This window comes from Aulonocara stuartgranti (genome assembly GCF_965226115.1).
Source record: "Aulonocara stuartgranti genome assembly, chromosome: 17".
Taxonomy (NCBI): domain Eukaryota; kingdom Metazoa; phylum Chordata; class Actinopteri; order Cichliformes; family Cichlidae; genus Aulonocara; species Aulonocara stuartgranti.
Window position 1 is genome coordinate 18,139,564 of NC_138953.1, and position 16,023 is coordinate 18,155,586.

Here is a 16,023-nt window from a genome sequence, read left to right on the forward strand (position 1 = left end):
GAAACAGCAGGCTTCTGTCTGACGTTACACTGTTTGTGTTGCTGATTCTTCAGTCTGCTGCCTTCTGTCTCGTGTAACTTCCTCTTTGTTCACCCATCGCTGAAACGCTGCCGGCTTCAGACCAAATGACAAAAACCTCTTTCTTGGAAATTTTTCCCCACAGAGTTTGTGACAGCTTTGCATATAAATGTGTTTGTGAGTAAATCCTTCCCTGCAGGATTTCCTTTTAAACTGCAGCACCTCAGCAGGAGCCATCACACTGAAAGAAACCAGAGACGCTTCATATGTTCAAATGAGCTCAGAATTCAAATGAAAATCCAGCTCTGTCCTCCATAAAACTCCTGTCTTTCAGAGAGATCCACAGAGCGATAACAGCCACAGCGTACTCACCCAAACCAGATACACTCTGTTACATACGCATCATCTAACAGGTGAAGAATGCATGTTAATGCACAGACAGGTAGCAGAAAATATATCCTCTCTCTCCTGGGTTCACCTGATGAAGCTCAGAAGGGGGAAATGTTTCAGTAAAGTTAAAAAACAAACAAACAAACAATTTAAGGTGACCAACAGTTAGAGATGAGGGTAATTAGAGAGACTGTAAAGAGCATCAGAGGGAGGCAGCAGAGTCCAGCAGATGTCAGGCTTTCACAAGTTTCGTCCTGCAGAGAGTCTGAGAGGAAACCCTTTGATCTCCTCCCGAGGAGAACTCCAGCGGTGATGGTTTCTTCCCCAGGTGACACAAACCAAACCGCTGGCTTGGTTTCCTCTCCTTTGTGCTCTCTAATCCTGTTTCCTTCTTTAAATAAATCCCCAGTGTTAAATCCTCCCAATTCTTTCGATCTTTGGGCTGAAGGAAGGACAATACTCGGTGTATAAATGCTCAATCAACAATTACTTTATTACATAGAATTCAACACTTTTGAGCACAAACCATCCGGATGGGGAGGCAGCTAATCTCAAAACGGTGGAGGGTTCCTCTCTTATAGCCTCTGATGGCCCCCACCTAGTCGTAAAATCCTAACATTCACATGTTTTCTAACTCCTGGCTGAGCCTGACTTATGGCCTTGGCTCCCTGTCTTTCTGCTTGCAGAAAACAGGTGGGGGTGAAACTCTTGTGGAATGTGGTCCGTCTCCTCCGTTATCAGACAGCAAGGCCCTCGGCAAACAATATGCTCTTCTTAACTCAGCAGTATGAAATGTCATGAAACAGTGTCATTCATTCACAGTAAATCAACAGTATAGGATAATATAAACCTATCTAAGAAATCTAATGATTTTCACATTTTCTTAATTCAGAAGTATAATGTAAACTAAAACTACTGATCATACTCTCTATAATAAGTATGATGGGGCTTACAGCAGTATAATGATTCACTCATTTCGATTACAGGCATAGGATAACATATGATAGAATAATAATCTCACACCAGCTTCACTTTCCTGATTTTCCTTTGGAGTGTAGGAAGGCTGTGACCTCCCTCTGTGATCACCTTCATCTATAAAATAGGTAATCGTGTAGTTTAAAGAACACACTGCTCACTTTGGAGAAAAATCCATGATTTAGGATTTCTGTGCACCAAACACCAGTTTAACTCTCTAAATGTTCTTATTGAATTTTATCTACAAATTTAAAAAGGGGGGGGGGGACCCCTGGAAAACATCAAATGTATTGAAGAAAATTTATTTTTAAGATAAACACAACAAAGAAAAATAAAGAAATAATATGGCATTAAAATTAGAAAATTTATTATTTGAAATAAAATAAATCCGAACGATAATGCACAAATATATATTCATGTGGTAGAAAACGCTTAAAATGTGACAAAATATTGACAAATTCAACGCACCACATGACTTCTGCTGCAACAACAGGAGGAAGAAGGTTCATCTCACAAATACAAAAAAAAGTTTGAATGAAAAATCATTTGAGGCAAAATAATTTGATCTGATGTTTGAAGCCTGATTCAGCTGCACTTTTACTGCCACGCGCTCATGCGTCACACTCAGGAGGAAATAAATCTTTAAAAAAGCAGTTCGATTAAAAATGTGATTCAGAGCCGAGAGCAAACGCTCACGTCAGGATTTAAATCTAAAAATGTTTCGATTACAAATATAAAAAATAAATAAAGTTCTGCTTTTATTAGTATATTTTTCCTTTTATTTTCCGGAGAGTCGCTGTGGGAAACCCCTGTGCTCTGAGCATGCGCAGAGCGCCGGCCAGCCCGCGGTAGTTGGAGGAAGTTTGGATGTTTGTTACCTGTGCGCTTGGCGGTTTGTAACGTCACCTCACCGGCCTCAGGTGAGTTTCTGGCCCCCTTCTCCTCCTCCTAGCACTGATTGGAGGGCTACGTGAACCGCGTGCAGCTAAAAAAAAACGGAAAAGAGAGCGCGCGCGGCGGGTAACCGCGAGTTTGAAGAGCAACTCAGGTGTTTTCAGGTGCGCTGTATAGGTTTCAGTTCGCTCCGGAGGGGTGTGTGTGATTGTTTTTTTTTTTTGTTTTGATCAGTCTCTGCTCTCTTCCAGCAGAATGAGCTCCTCGGCTGATCTGGAGCAGCTGGCAGAAATCGGTGAGTGTGCAGCGGCTTTCCAGGTCCTGGTTTGTCAGGTGCTTTCCTGGAAACTTCTCAGCGCTTCCTGTAGTAATGGGAGGGGGGTGTTGTATTGACTCTGTGGTTGGTGAGGTAGCTCTGAGAGCTTTTCTAGTCGTGTTTGTGGCTGTGTCATGTAGATTGTAAAGCATACTCGGCTCTGCAGTAAGGTTGAATGTAAACAGAGAGGAGAGCAGATGTTTGCAGGCTTAGGGACGTGGTGATGTTCTACCCGGTGGTTAGCTGCACGATGGAGGGTCAGCTGCTCACAGTACATGTTCATACTGATGTTCTCTAATGAAGAGAAACGACAGACCGTCACAGACAGCGTTTGAGATGATCCACAGCAGGAGGTCCGGCTTTAATCTGCTGCTGCGTGTTTCACTCTCTTCAATGAAGTCTGAGTCGGCCTGAGAAGAGTTCAGATGTTAGGAGTCGGTGTTGCTGTCAGCCCACATTAATGTAACAGAGCAGCACATGGCTGTGATTCACTGTGAGGTGCAAGGAAAATGATTCGTGGTGTTCAGAAGTTTTTAGTAAAAATCTGAGAAGCATGTGAGTTCAGCTGTCTGGAGCTCGTTTGTGAGTGCCTTGATTCGGGTCTAGACTTGTATCTGAGCGTTCCTCTGCAGCACCGTCTGTTTTACCTTTGTCCACCTTCTCATCTGCCTGCTGGAGACGAGCACGATGCTCTGTTAGGTTCATGTGCAGTGTTGGGTTTGTGTTTTGGTCTCATGTGACCAGAGCCCCTGCTGTGTGTCTTGTACTTGAGGCTGACTCTAGTCTTCTCAACATTCTTGTTCTTATGGATCTAAGTTCAAGCCTTTGACACTCTCTCACTCATCCTTCTAAACAGACTTTCCTCTCTTGGCATCTCTGACACACCTCTAGCCTGCTTCCAATCATATCTCCTTGACCGCTCCCAGTTTATCCAACTTAAATCATTCTGCTCTCGTCTATTCCCAGTCACTGCTGGTGTACCCTAAGGTTCAGTCTTAGGCCCTCTTCTCTTCATAATATACACCCTCCCTCTTGGTACCATTTTAAAGTTGATCCCTACTTTCACTGTTTTGCTGGTAACATATATATATATCTATATATCCCAGTTATATCTCTCCCACAGGTCCGATTCCTCCCTCCAACTTCTTCTATTTCAGATTACTTATCCCAGTTAAAATCCTGGTTCAGCTCCAACTTTCTTAAGCTCAATGAGGATAAAACTGAAATTCTACTTATTGGCACTAGATCCAACCTACTGAAGGCAAATCATTTCACTCTCACTATTGACAACTCCACAGTTTTCCCTTCACATCAGGTTAAGAGCCTTGGTGTTATCCTTGACAGCTCACTATCCTATAAATTGCAGACCAATGATCTCACCCGTTCACATCCTTCTCTTTCGACTCAGTCTGTGTCCATTCTTGTTCATAGTCTTGTTACCTCCCACAGTGACTATTGTAATTTTCTCTTACATGGTCTCACCCAAAAATCCCTTCATAAGCTTCAACTGTTTCAAAACTCCGCTGCCCGCATTATTACCAGAACCCCCTCCTACCAGCGCATCACCCTTGTCCTTCAGGAACTTCACTGGCTTCCTGTGAAATTCAGAATAGTATTCAAGCTTCTTCTGTTCGCCTTCAAGGCCCTTCATAACCTTGCTCCTCCTTACCTTTCACACCTGTTAAGCACCACCTCTTCTGCTCGCTCAATTCCATCTTTTTCTTCTAGCCAACTTGCTCTGCCTTCTTTTCGCCTCTTTCTGTGTGAACTTATTGTTTGTTTATTTTATCTTGTTTTTTATTGGTCTTAGTTTTGTCCTTGGGTGTCTTGAAAGGCGCTTTTAAATAAAATTTGTTGTTATTATTATTATGATTATTATAACTGATGACCTGTGGACAGACTGTGGATCTCAGCAGCTGCTCCACAGTGACTGTGTGCCTCTCAGCCATTGCTTACTCTTCCTGTGGATGACGGAGTGAGTGGATCTCTGTGAGGCTCTCAAAGCCTGAGATCTGTTTATAACCTCCGCTCCTTCAAACCCACCTGCTGTTTGTTCACTGCTGTTCTTTCAGGGACCTCTGAGGCTGTCACAGAACAGCTGGACAGAGGTGACCTGTTGGTGTCCTATTAGTGACCTGCGTTTGATCCAGGGGTCTTAGAGGAAAAGAGGCTGAAAATAAATGCACGCCACACGTTTCAGATTTTTATTTGTAGAAATGTTTGAACAGCATGAGTCATTTTCCTCTTCAGGTCATTGTCACTGTGCTGTCCGGTCACATAAATAACACACGTGTCAGTTAGACATGGATCGATGGAAGCACAGCGGTCTGAGTTGGCCTGCGGTCACAGGATGCTGGCACACTTTAAAACCTGCAGACGAAGCTTTCGGTTTCTCCAGCAGGAAAACTACAGCCCAGCGCCCTGGCTCTGATTGTTGGGCAGCTCCTGCTCGGGGCTAAAGTCGGCCTTTGTGCGCTTGGGTCACTTCCTGTCTGTTATCAACCTTGCTGTGTGTTTACAACAAACTTCCCGAGCACAGATTACAGCTCCAGTTTCCACCCTGATAATCACTGATCTCAGGAAGTCATCTCGGAAATGGGCGGAGCTACACGTTTGGAATTCAGAACTAATCACCGGTCATTTCTAAAAACTCAGCCAAAACTCAGGTGGTGATGATGGTGACGATGATAATGATGATGATGTGTGTAACTGTGTTTGGATAGTCTTTGTGAAGCTGTGTCTGAGGTTGGGACCTCGGAGGGCAGCCTGACTTGAACATGGAGACCGAGAGCAGCAGATAAGACCTTGATGAGGTCAGAAGGAGCAGGTTCCTGTTACCAGTCTGGCTCGAGTCTCATGAATGAGGCGAAGTTATCAGCTGTTGACCAATTAGAAACAGATCTTCTGATAGCAGAGAGACTGATGTTACAGAGAAAGCTAAGATTAGAAATTGTGAAACAGTAACTTCAGGTCTGTGACAGTAACGTCAGAGGAATGTCCAGAAGTGGAACTGTTCTATTCTGGAAGTCTGTGCTGTGACGGGGAAACACTGATGTGTAATTTCTTCTCCTCAGGTTCATAAATGAGCAATTTATCACATGTGATTATTCTCAGGCTAAACTTTGACTTCTTCAAAGGAGAGGGGAGCAGCTTGGCGTCATATCAGGGTTATTAATCAGAATTTATAGCTCACACTGAAGCTGACGAGTGTCACGCCCACTTCACACTTTACTACAGACACAATGGTGAGGTCATTTTCCAGAGATCTGATTGGTCAGTTACTTTTTTTAATCTCAAATATAACCAGTGGTTACATCTGCAGGTTTTTATTGTGAAGGATCTTCTGTTACTGACTAAATGTGGAAGCTCCTGATGGATCAGCTGATCAGTCAGCTGTAAAGGAAAACTTTAAAGAGTTCAAATGCACCTCAGACACACGCAGGCAGGCAGAGACACATACACACTCAATCAAACAGACAGACACTGTCTGTGTGAGTTACTCAGGTGGTTCTTCCTCTAACAGAGCTGCAGAAGGAGGAGGAGGGCAGTTGTGTCACAGACGGTCCATCAGCTCCTCCAGTCAGCACACCAAGTCTCGACCCCTCCCACCCGTATTACGACGTGGCTCGACACGGCATCATCCAGGTTTCGGGTAAGCTCCGCTTCAGTCAACCAGTTCAGAACGATCCACCAATGCTAACGATCTGCTAATATTCTCGCCGTTTTTGGTTCCAGGGGACGACCACTACGGCAGGAAGCTGATTGTCTTTAGCAGCTGCTGCCTACCACCTTCGCACCAGCTGAATCACCGCCGCCTGCTCGAGTGAGTCCATGTTGCAGCCTGCCATGGTCAGAGACATACAGGTCCTCTGTGGTTGGTTTTCACAATGTTCTCTGTCTGCAGGTACCTGAAGTTCACACTGGACCAGTACGTGGAGATGGACTACATCCTGGTGTACTTTCACTATGGCCTGAGGAGCAGCAACAAGCCGTCTCTCAAGTGGCTACGAGAGGCTTACAGCGAGTTCGACAGGAAGTAGGTCACCTCAATTTCTTGTACTCTTTATGAGTCAAGTTCAGCGCTTTATTGCAGAGACCAGAACCTCAAGTTCAGGTCTGCTACAGAGCATGCTCAGTGTGACGTCAGAGTGTGTGGACCAGCTGCACCATCAGCTCCTATACAGCAGGAAACCCTTTCAGACCCTCCACAGTTTACTCCGAACTTCAGTCTCAGAGACGTTTTAGCGTTTCTGTGGAGAACTAGAACCTCCAGCTTTACTCCAGCCTTCAGTCAGAGGACGTAACAGCCGCCGGGGTCTACAGGCTGGTCGGTCGATCAGTTTTGCATTCAACTCGATTCAATCAGATTCTATTTATTTGGACCTTTTAATTGTAAAAGTTCAAAAAATGACCTTTTAAAAAATGTGGTACCGGGCTCTGCACTGAGGGACATATCTGCACCTCTTTAGCTCTTCAAATGTGCTTAAAGTTGTGTTGAGGTGCAGCAATGAGTCCTGAGGGGTGCGTCAGGGTCGATTCTACCTGTTCACCTGTCTCTGAGAAGTGGTATCGATCAGGTTACCGTGGTATCACGATCCGTCAGGGAGAGCCACAGATCATGGACCGAGAACCAGACTGCTCATTTTAGTGGATTATTCAGCAGGTGTGTTCACATGTGTTTCAGGTACAAGAAGAACCTGAAGGCTCTGTACGTTGTCCATCCCACCAACTTCATCCGAATCGTCTGGAACCTTTTCAAACCTCTGATCAGGTACAGATGTACCTGAGCACACCTGAGGCTTAGCAGGAAGTTCTCTAGCTGCTCTCGGTCACGCTGCAGCTGATTCTTCTTCTTCTTCTTCTCTTCTTCTCTGTTTGCAGTCACAAGTTTGGGAGGAAGCTGACGTATGTGAACTACTTGGCTGAGCTTCGGGAACACCTGAACTACGAGCAGCTCTTCATCCCTCCAGAAGTGCTCAGGTCGGTGCTCCTCGGCTCGGACGCCCAACGGCTCGGACGCCCAACGGCTCCTCACCGTGTTTATCGTCTCTCCACAGACATGACGAGGAGCTGCGAGCGACTCAGAAAGGAGGACCCCCGCCCTCTGTGAAAACACCCCCGCCCCGGCCCCCCCTGCCCACCCAGCAGTTCGGCGTTAGTCTGCAGTAGTGAGTGTCACTCTGTAGTTTAGTCGATCGCTAACGAGCGGTTTTAATCAATGAAACATGTTTTCTGACAGCATCAGAGAGAAGAACCGAGAGGCCGTCATCCCACCTGTGATGACCCAGACTGTCACATACCTGAAGGAGAAAGGTGAGGCTTCATCTCAGAACAGTGAGTTCAGGGTCACCTGATCCAGTTGAGAGCTCTGTCTGGATAGTCAGATAAAGTGAGGTCAGTAAGGTGAGACCTGTGATCAGAGTTTGTGAGGAGATGATCTGCAGTCGACTGTAAACCAGAGAAAAACGTTGTCAGCTGATGTCAGTGAATGCATCACGGTGTGTTTCAGGTCTGAGGACTGAGGGGCTCTTCAGGCGATCGGCTCGGGTTCAGCTCATTAAGGAAGTACAGAAACTCTACAACCTGGGTGAGTGGGGTCTCCCTGCCTCAGCAGAAGGGGCTCTCAGATCGTCATAAAAAAAACAAAAACAGACAGGAAGTCATGCTGAGGCCAATGTTGCATTAAATGAACTTCCTGCCGTGCGAGGTGACGCCTTCAGATGGAGATAACTGTGAGAAATGGGAAACAGCTCGTGTTCATGAACGTAACATTTAAGATCAGCATGATCACAGATCAATCTCCAGGTGATCAATCGATCACAGCTGCTCCTGGTGATTCTGATTCATGATTTTACTGTACTGCTCACCCAAAAAACCTCTTCAATCCTTTTTCCACTCATATAAGCTACACTGCTGTAGTTCCAATTTATTAATGTTATTTTATGAAGTTTGATTATATTTATCTTATGTATTATTTTTTGTTTCTTGTAGTTTGATTCAAATATTTGTTTTTGTTTCCATTTTTTCTATTGGACTATTTTTTATTTTATAAAAAATATCTTATTTTTTATTTTATTTTCATATCTTCATTTTTAAAATTTGTGGATAAATTTGAGTTCAGGATCTGTGAAAAATAGCATTGTCAATAAAGTTAACTTTATTTAAACTCATGCAGGGAAGCCGGTGAACTTCGAGCAGATAGGAGATGTGCACGTTCCTGCCGTGATCCTGAAGACATTCCTCAGAGAGCTTCCTGAGCCATTGCTCACCTTCCGGGTCTACAGCCAGGTCCAGGAGCTGCTCCGTGAGTCCCGCACTTCCACATTTGTGCAGGAGAAGAAGAAAAAGGGGCTGTGTTCTCTAGAGACTAAAGTGGTTTTTGATTGGTTACAGATGTGGAGAGCAGTCTGCGGGTGACCCGATGCAAACAGATCGTCGAGAGTCTACCTGAACATAATTTCATTGTGGCAAAGTACCTGCTGTGCTTCCTGCACCAGGTGAGTCACAGCTCAGATGAGCATGAGAAGCACCAATCAGGAGGTGATCGATCAGACACACAAACAGCTGATTGGAGCAAACAGATTTTTATTGCTGTAAAGTTGAGACTGTAAACGGAGATGGCTGGTCAGATTTGTAAAATGAAGCAGTCTCAGCAGCTGATTTACATACTTGTGACGTCACATATGAAACGACTCAAACAGCAACGCCTTCGAATATGGAAATAAGTTACAATAAAAATCATCTTAAATATACAAAAACATCATTTGATCTGTCGGACTTGTTTGTGTATCGGTGACTTTACTCTAACAGTGAGACACCACTGCCACCAGCAGGTCAAACTGAATGCTGCAGCACCTTTCCAGTTTGTTGATGTCTTTTCTCTGTTCCCTCTCTCTCGCCTGTGCGGCGCCCCCTTCAGGTATCTCAGGAAAGCATCATAAACAAGATGTCTCCATCTAACTTGGCGTGTGTTTTTGGCGTGAACCTGGTCTGGCCTCGTCACGGCTCCATCTCCCTGACCGCTTTGACCCCTATCAACATCTTCGCTGAGCTCCTCATCGAGCACGTCCACACAGTGTTCGGCTCCCGCTGCCCACCTGCACAGGTGATGCCCTGAAGGACGGCGGCAACTGTTTTTTTTTTTTTTGTTGTTGTTTTTTTTAACTCTTATCGTTTTTAAAAAGGTCAAATGCAAGGTGAACCTCCAAGCATGAACCTTCACGTTTGGACTCATGATGGTGATGTTACTGGTTTTATTTATAGTTTAAGTGTTTCATCTTTAATGAAGTAATAACACTGGAGGTGATCTGATTGGACGAGAAGCTGGAATCCGTTTCCATGTTTGTGGTATTTTGTGTTTCTGTCGAGTGTAGACCGCCAAATGTAAAAACTGATTGCAGTAAGTTTTGTTTTTGTAACAACCTCAAACCCTCAGAGCGCCGTCTTCATCAGGTTTGTACAGACAGAATGTTTTCCTGATAGAAGACACCCAGAGGTTTATCTTTTATATGTACCTTTATATGTGATAAATTCTCTGCTTTCACCTGTTTTTGTTTAGATTTTATTTTCCCACTGTTGGACTTTACGCATTATTGGAGAAAAAAGGTTGGTTGATGCTGAGCAGCTTCGTCCAAGAAGTGTATGTTCATTAGCCAATGAGCATGCAGGTACACGGTCAGCTTGCCCCATTTTCTGTCCCCAATTTAAATTCAGCCGATCTCACCTTCAGCCTCTCCTGAGGTCACTTTACCTGTAACTGCTCAAACTGAGCACGCTCTTATTTCATTGTGAGCCTCAAATTCAGAAAGTTCTGCTTCACACTGAGCAGAAATCAGAATCCTCATCTACAATTGAGTAAAATCCGAGCCTGAGGAGACCCGTGCGCAGGTGAGTTCAGGTTCAGCCCTCGGCTTTCTGGTGTGAAGGTGATTCATTCCTGCTCTGAACCACGTTTTCTTCAGATAAGAGGTGAACGTGAACCTTCAGGTGGTCTGAGAGCTGGAGGAGGACCACCAAAGCAAAATCCTCATCAGTGAGTCAGCTGCTAGGAAACACAAGGGCTGGACTTTCAAAATAAGAGCAGACTGTAGAGAAACTGCTAAGAATAAAACAAATTTGAGCCGTTTTTATTCTTGAATTTTGTTTATTAATGATTAAATTTTTCGTAAGAACTTGGTACAAAAAGGTGAGACTACTCTTTAACCATTTACCACCTTCCATCAATCCGCTTTTTAATGCATCATAAAGAAGAAAAACTACATTGGCATATTTAAGACAAACACTTTCCTATACACACTATCCACTGGACAGTCCCCTTATCAATGACAAAGAAAACTTCTACTTCCACAGCCAACACACACTTCACTTCCATCTAAACACCCTCGTATCGCCGTCGCCGCCGCCTCGTGGTTAAAATAATACACCGAAGCGAGAAGTCAGAATGCAGAACTGGCAAACAATAGAAAATCCAATGTTCTGTTTTCTCGTTTTGCTCCTCCATAAAAGAATATAAAAATGTTTTTGTTCAAATGTCGACTCGTGTATTAAAATAGATCTGTTTAAGCACTGCACAGTTTCTCCCGGAGAGGATTTCTAGAAACGGATGAAGAGGTTCGCTCGCAGGGACAGGTTTGTTCATTTTAAAGGGGCGGAGCATGGACGTGGCACAGAGCGCTGATATGGTTTCCTTCTGGTTTTATTTCCCTACTCGATATGCATCACATGGCATCATTCACGTCACCCTCAAAGATTTAATCTTATGTTTTTACACTTTACTGAAGGTTCGTCTCAAATTCAGAGCCAGGAAGAGTTTAGTTCAAGAGTTACGTTACGTTAAGCTCTAATATCCACCAGAGGCAGCAGCAGTGAGTCAGTAAAAATAAACATGTTTACAGCCTGATACAAAAACTGTTGGTCTCTTTAGATAATTTCCCCCATTATAACAACTGTATGAAACTTTTGATACAGAATAAAGATAAGGGGAAGTAAAAGAGATGAATGAGTGTCTCCATATGCAGATGACAGTTTTGTATACTGGAGAAGAAGGAGACGTAACAGTTTGAGGTTCATATCTGGAGTCAGAGACAAACAACTGTAAGGGGAAGAAAGTTTTTATAACTCAACTGTTTTAAACTGTATTAAGGTTTAAAGTTTGCAGTTCGCGGGACCTCTTTGACTGGCAGGTGATGGTGGTGGCTGTAGCTACTAGCTGTCTCCTAGGCCTCACCTCAGCCAACTGGAGTCTGGACTGGACCAAATTTGTGCTGTTGGTGCCTTTTAAACAATATGGCTGCTGTGAGGTTAACAAAGTTAGTGAAAAAAAAGGTGTTGATGACCTTTTGTGTTGACTAATAATGCAGGAGCATAAACTGAACCGTTTTATTTTGAAAGGGCTGAATCCAAGACTTCATTAGCTAAGGTAGCCACACAGATCCCCGTGCTGCTTTCCTCTGATGTAAAACATTTTATTTGCACCAGGACTCACTAACCTGAGCACATGGTTCAGAGATCAGCACTTTGGGGTCAGAATTTAGGAAAATTCTTTCCTTCCAGGCTCTGTAATCGGACAGAGCTCTTATTCTGAAAAACTACTTGTTCATTTGACGATGGAGAGAACGACGGACGCAGGAAAATTTGGTGCTGAGAGACGTTCATCTGAGGTTGGGATCCCTCGGTCAGCCGAGGTGTCTGTCATCTGTGCACCTTCACAACCTACGCCTTCTTCTTACTCTCAGTAGTTTAAAATTAATCCTTTTTGATACCGTCTGTTCTTTTATTTATTTTGTCAGTTCATGTTACTGACTCTTGGAGTTACAAGAATCCATCATTATGAACATGTTCGCAGATTTAAGCCAAAATGAAAGCAGAACAAACCAAAAATCCTTTCAGTCTCTGTGCCCCTGATTTATTCGATTTGGGTTGAGGTTCTAAAATTCAATTTTTCTTTAAAACCTAATGGACGTGAAGGTGCACAGATTTCAGGCGTCAGCTTCAAAGCATCTTTTGGAAAAGTCAGGCTGTCGTGTTTCCGTGCCCACTTTTGTCTCTCAGCACGGTCAAAAGCCGATGGAGGCCTTTGCACGTGTTTTTGGAGTGAAGTCACTTTGGAACCGTTTTGCCGATGTATTGCTCATCGTTTCTTTCATTCAGAGTCGCTTGGCTGCTTTTTAATCTTTTGTGCAGATGATGTTTCTCCAACATTAAGGATCTTTTCGGTATTTTGGACTTGATATGACTCATAAAATAAAATCACGTCTTTATGTATTCCTTCCCGTCCTCCTGATAAAGCCTTTGTTTTTCTGACCGTTTCTTCATGTTTGTGCATCGACAGGAAGTTGAGAGCTGCATGATAAAGAAATAAAAAATGTACTAAATCTAACTTCATAACACTCAAATGGAACCTCTCTGGACCAGCAGGAAGACTAGCGAGACAAATGGACTGACAGCGGCGTCCCGGCCCGCCGACAGTTTGACAGAGCGGTCCCATTTCCGATCAACGTGTTTATAAAATGACGCAACAAAGACGCAAACCCTGGATTTCAAACAATTTGTACTTGAGGCAGTGTTCATCAGTCGGATTAACAGGCATGTCGCTGTTCGAAAAACACGAGTAAAAAAAGCGAAAAATATAAAAACGGGCAGGGGAAGAAAAAAGCACATTACTGATCCCAGTACAAAAACAACAAAATGTTTTTGGCATATTTTTTATACTGGTTAAAGGTGAGAGGGGGCGGGTGGGTCACATCGACTGAACGCCGGCGTGTTCGAGTGCAGCTGTGAGCAAACACGGCGGTCCCCGCCCACTTAACCAATCACTTCCTGTGACAGCAGAGCGGGATTTTTTTACTTTAGCTCAGCACGAAGAGAGAAGTACAGCTTACAGTTTATTCAGAGACTACTGAAGATCTGCTGGTTCTTAATATTAAAGCCGTGAATGTGTTTCTCCTGTGGTCTAACAGGACTTGACTCAGTATTTTGATGGGTGATGTTGAAATGAGACAAAAATCAGTTTGAGGTCACATCAGGAGTAAAACTCTCCAGATTAAACGTGTTGTGTTGACCCCTCGTAAATGTGGAAGCAGCTTCTTCTGTCTGCTTCAGCATACACGTATCTGATACTGAAACATTTTGGGCTTTTCAAACTGAGCATGATGCAGATAATGTGCTGAGGATGAATGAGGAGCAGCCTGTCCAGCAGAGCGTGCACTGGCTGCACGGTGAGCAGCAGACAAACTCAGTGCTGGGCCTGTGTGTGAACCTCCCGTAAGGTCTGTGTTGGTTCACTGGAGATCAAACATTTGTGGTCCTACTGTTGGCGCTCATGGTATCTGACCATCATGGTGTTTGAACCAATTAAATCCAGTTTAATGTCGGGCTCAGCGGTTTTTATAAATGGTTTTCTAATAACTCATATCATTCAGAGCTTCAGAGCAGTTTTGACTTTTTAAGTGCAGTCTTAGTTTTTCAAGAGCAAAGGTTAGAGTTTGCATGGTTTGTTTTCTGCTTTTCTTCGACTAAACCTTAAAGAGAATGTGAAGCTCTGCAGTTATTTTTACAATCTAGATGCATCAATATTTACTATTGATTTAAATAGGAAATGAATTTTAATGAAGATATGTCTGGCATGTTTCTCTGGCTCGGCTGTCAAACAGGAAGTGGATGTTTTAAACGAGCAGGAACTCGTCTCGTTCAGACGTGTGACTTCGGTAAAGTTTGAAAACCGAAAAAGAAAAACCCTGCGATGATCATGATGGTGATAATAATAATAATAATAATACAACATATGTACAGTGATCCCTTGAATACTCCAAACTTACATTTTTCAACAGGCATCAGCATGAAAATACTAAAATCTCCACTAGAAATGCTAATTTCTGTAGTTTAATCTTAAATACTTTTTTTCTTTGACTTTAACTCTATTAATACTGAAAAAAGTTATTCTCTGCTTTTGTTTGAAGGCTCGTATGCGTTCACATACACGATGAAAACATTTTCCTGAATCATTATGGCAAAAACATTGTTCATAGGAGAATGAGAACAAACATTTACTCAGATATATCAATGTACAGTCCGTCCACTTCCATCCATCCTGGATCTACTCTAACTCTACTGTTCTCTCTCTCTATACGCAGGACAGGAATCAGACCTGTGTTTCAAAAAAGGGAAATATCTTCTGGGCCGCGCGTTCCCGCCGCCACGCTGTAATCGAACTTTTTGTAATAAATACATTAAGGCCAAGAATGTTAATAAATAGAAAAGAACTTAAAAAAAGAAATCTCGTAAGCACTGTAGGTGTTGGGTTTTAAAAAATACTTGAATCGTGTGGAGGATAGAGGCTCTTCATCAATATTTTTCTGACTAAAGAAATCATCACCGCTGCCCTCTGTGGAAAAACTCGGAGCTCTGGTGGGCGGGGCTAGATGTTGACGTCGTCCTGGCTGTGGCTTGTCTGCAGGGGCGTGGCCGAGGGGCCCGGCGGGGTGGCGGCGGCGGTGGTGCTGGTGGATTTGATCCAGGACTGTGAGAGCAGCGACGTGGCGATGGTGGCGGTGGTCGTCATGGTGACCTGGATGAGCTGGTCGCGTTGGATCAACCTAATGAGAGTTTTGAGACGGTCGAGCGACGCCTGAGTGTTTCTCTGCTGCCCCAGCAGGCGCTCCCGCAGGTCCATGCATTGCTGCAGCAACAGGAAACAGAAGAGCAACTTCCTGTCAGGTACAACAGGTACACCGGCACACCCAGCATTAGCATGTGAGCTGCATCCTGATCACTCATCTGGGGACACGTATTACGTGCTACAGATCAGGTGTTAAAATCAGGTATAACCAGGTGTTCAGTCCCATCTGCCTGAATGGAACGTGGGTTCTACCAGGGATGGCTACTGAGAGGCCAATGATACAATGCTTTAAAATGCCACCAGAGGGCAGTATGTAGTGTTAACAGCTGAGGTCAGTGAGCTATGAAACAGAAACGAGGCGTGCTAAACACAGTTGAACCCTTCTTCCATTCATCTGAAGGTGACAGCAGTTTAAAGTGCTTCGTTTTTTAGCTAGCTGCCTCGCCTTCATCAGCAGGCCCTTACACTCTGTTTAGCATGCCTTTTTCTGTTTCACAGCTCACTGAGCTCAGCTGTTTACTACTGCATACTGCCCTCTGGTGGTGTTTCCATGCAGTGCACTAATAAATGTGTAATGAGTCACCTTTCTGATTTAGTGCTGTTAATGATGGTGAGCTGGCCAGTGCAAGTGAAGCTTTTAGTAACTAAACTCTAAAAAGGAAAACACTTCAAAATGGAGAAACCATCTATGGAAGACAACAGGAGTGTTTTATCAGTTAAAACAGAAATCTAAATTAGGATTAATCAAGCTGTCTAAACAGGAAATGTCCACATCCTCTGGACCATACATTTCCTTAAGGCTTACTTGTTGTTC

The 16,023-nt window shown here is 43.8% G+C and overlaps 2 protein-coding genes across 7 annotated transcripts in view; one reads left to right on the plus strand and one right to left on the minus strand.

The window, feature by feature from the left end:
- The first annotated feature begins 1,818 nt into the window (after positions 1-1,818).
- LOC309691780 (rho GTPase-activating protein 8-like) lies at positions 1,819-10,136 on the plus strand. 5 transcript variants are annotated; one of them, XM_082509720.1, is made up of 13 exons: positions 1,819-1,886; positions 2,529-2,572; positions 6,117-6,245; positions 6,329-6,416; positions 6,498-6,629; positions 7,278-7,364; positions 7,475-7,573; positions 7,651-7,761; positions 7,833-7,906; positions 8,103-8,180; positions 8,769-8,897; positions 8,987-9,090; positions 9,513-10,136. In XM_082509720.1, exons 1-13 carry the CDS (start codon positions 1,855-1,857, stop codon positions 9,708-9,710), a joined length of 1,305 nt encoding a protein of 434 aa, XP_082365846.1. In that variant the 5' UTR covers positions 1,819-1,854; the 3' UTR covers positions 9,711-10,136. The 5 variants fall into 5 exon arrangements, with proteins under 5 accessions (XP_082365846.1, XP_082365848.1, XP_082365847.1 ...); XM_082509722.1 differs by lacking the exon at positions 1,819-1,886 and adding an exon at positions 2,183-2,303; XM_082509721.1 differs by lacking the exon at positions 1,819-1,886 and adding an exon at positions 2,184-2,303 and having other exon boundaries at positions 2,532-2,572.
- A 1,899-nt stretch (positions 10,137-12,035) lies between these two features.
- Positions 12,036-16,023, minus strand: part of phf21b (PHD finger protein 21B) — an 88,146-nt gene continuing 84,158 nt past the window's right edge. For both annotated transcript variants that reach the window (XM_082509712.1, XM_082509711.1), the window contains exon 14: positions 12,036-15,269. In XM_082509712.1, the coding sequence (XP_082365838.1) occupies positions 15,009-15,269 (261 nt within the window). In that variant the 3' untranslated portion in view covers positions 12,036-15,008. The remainder of the gene's footprint in view (positions 15,270-16,023) is intronic.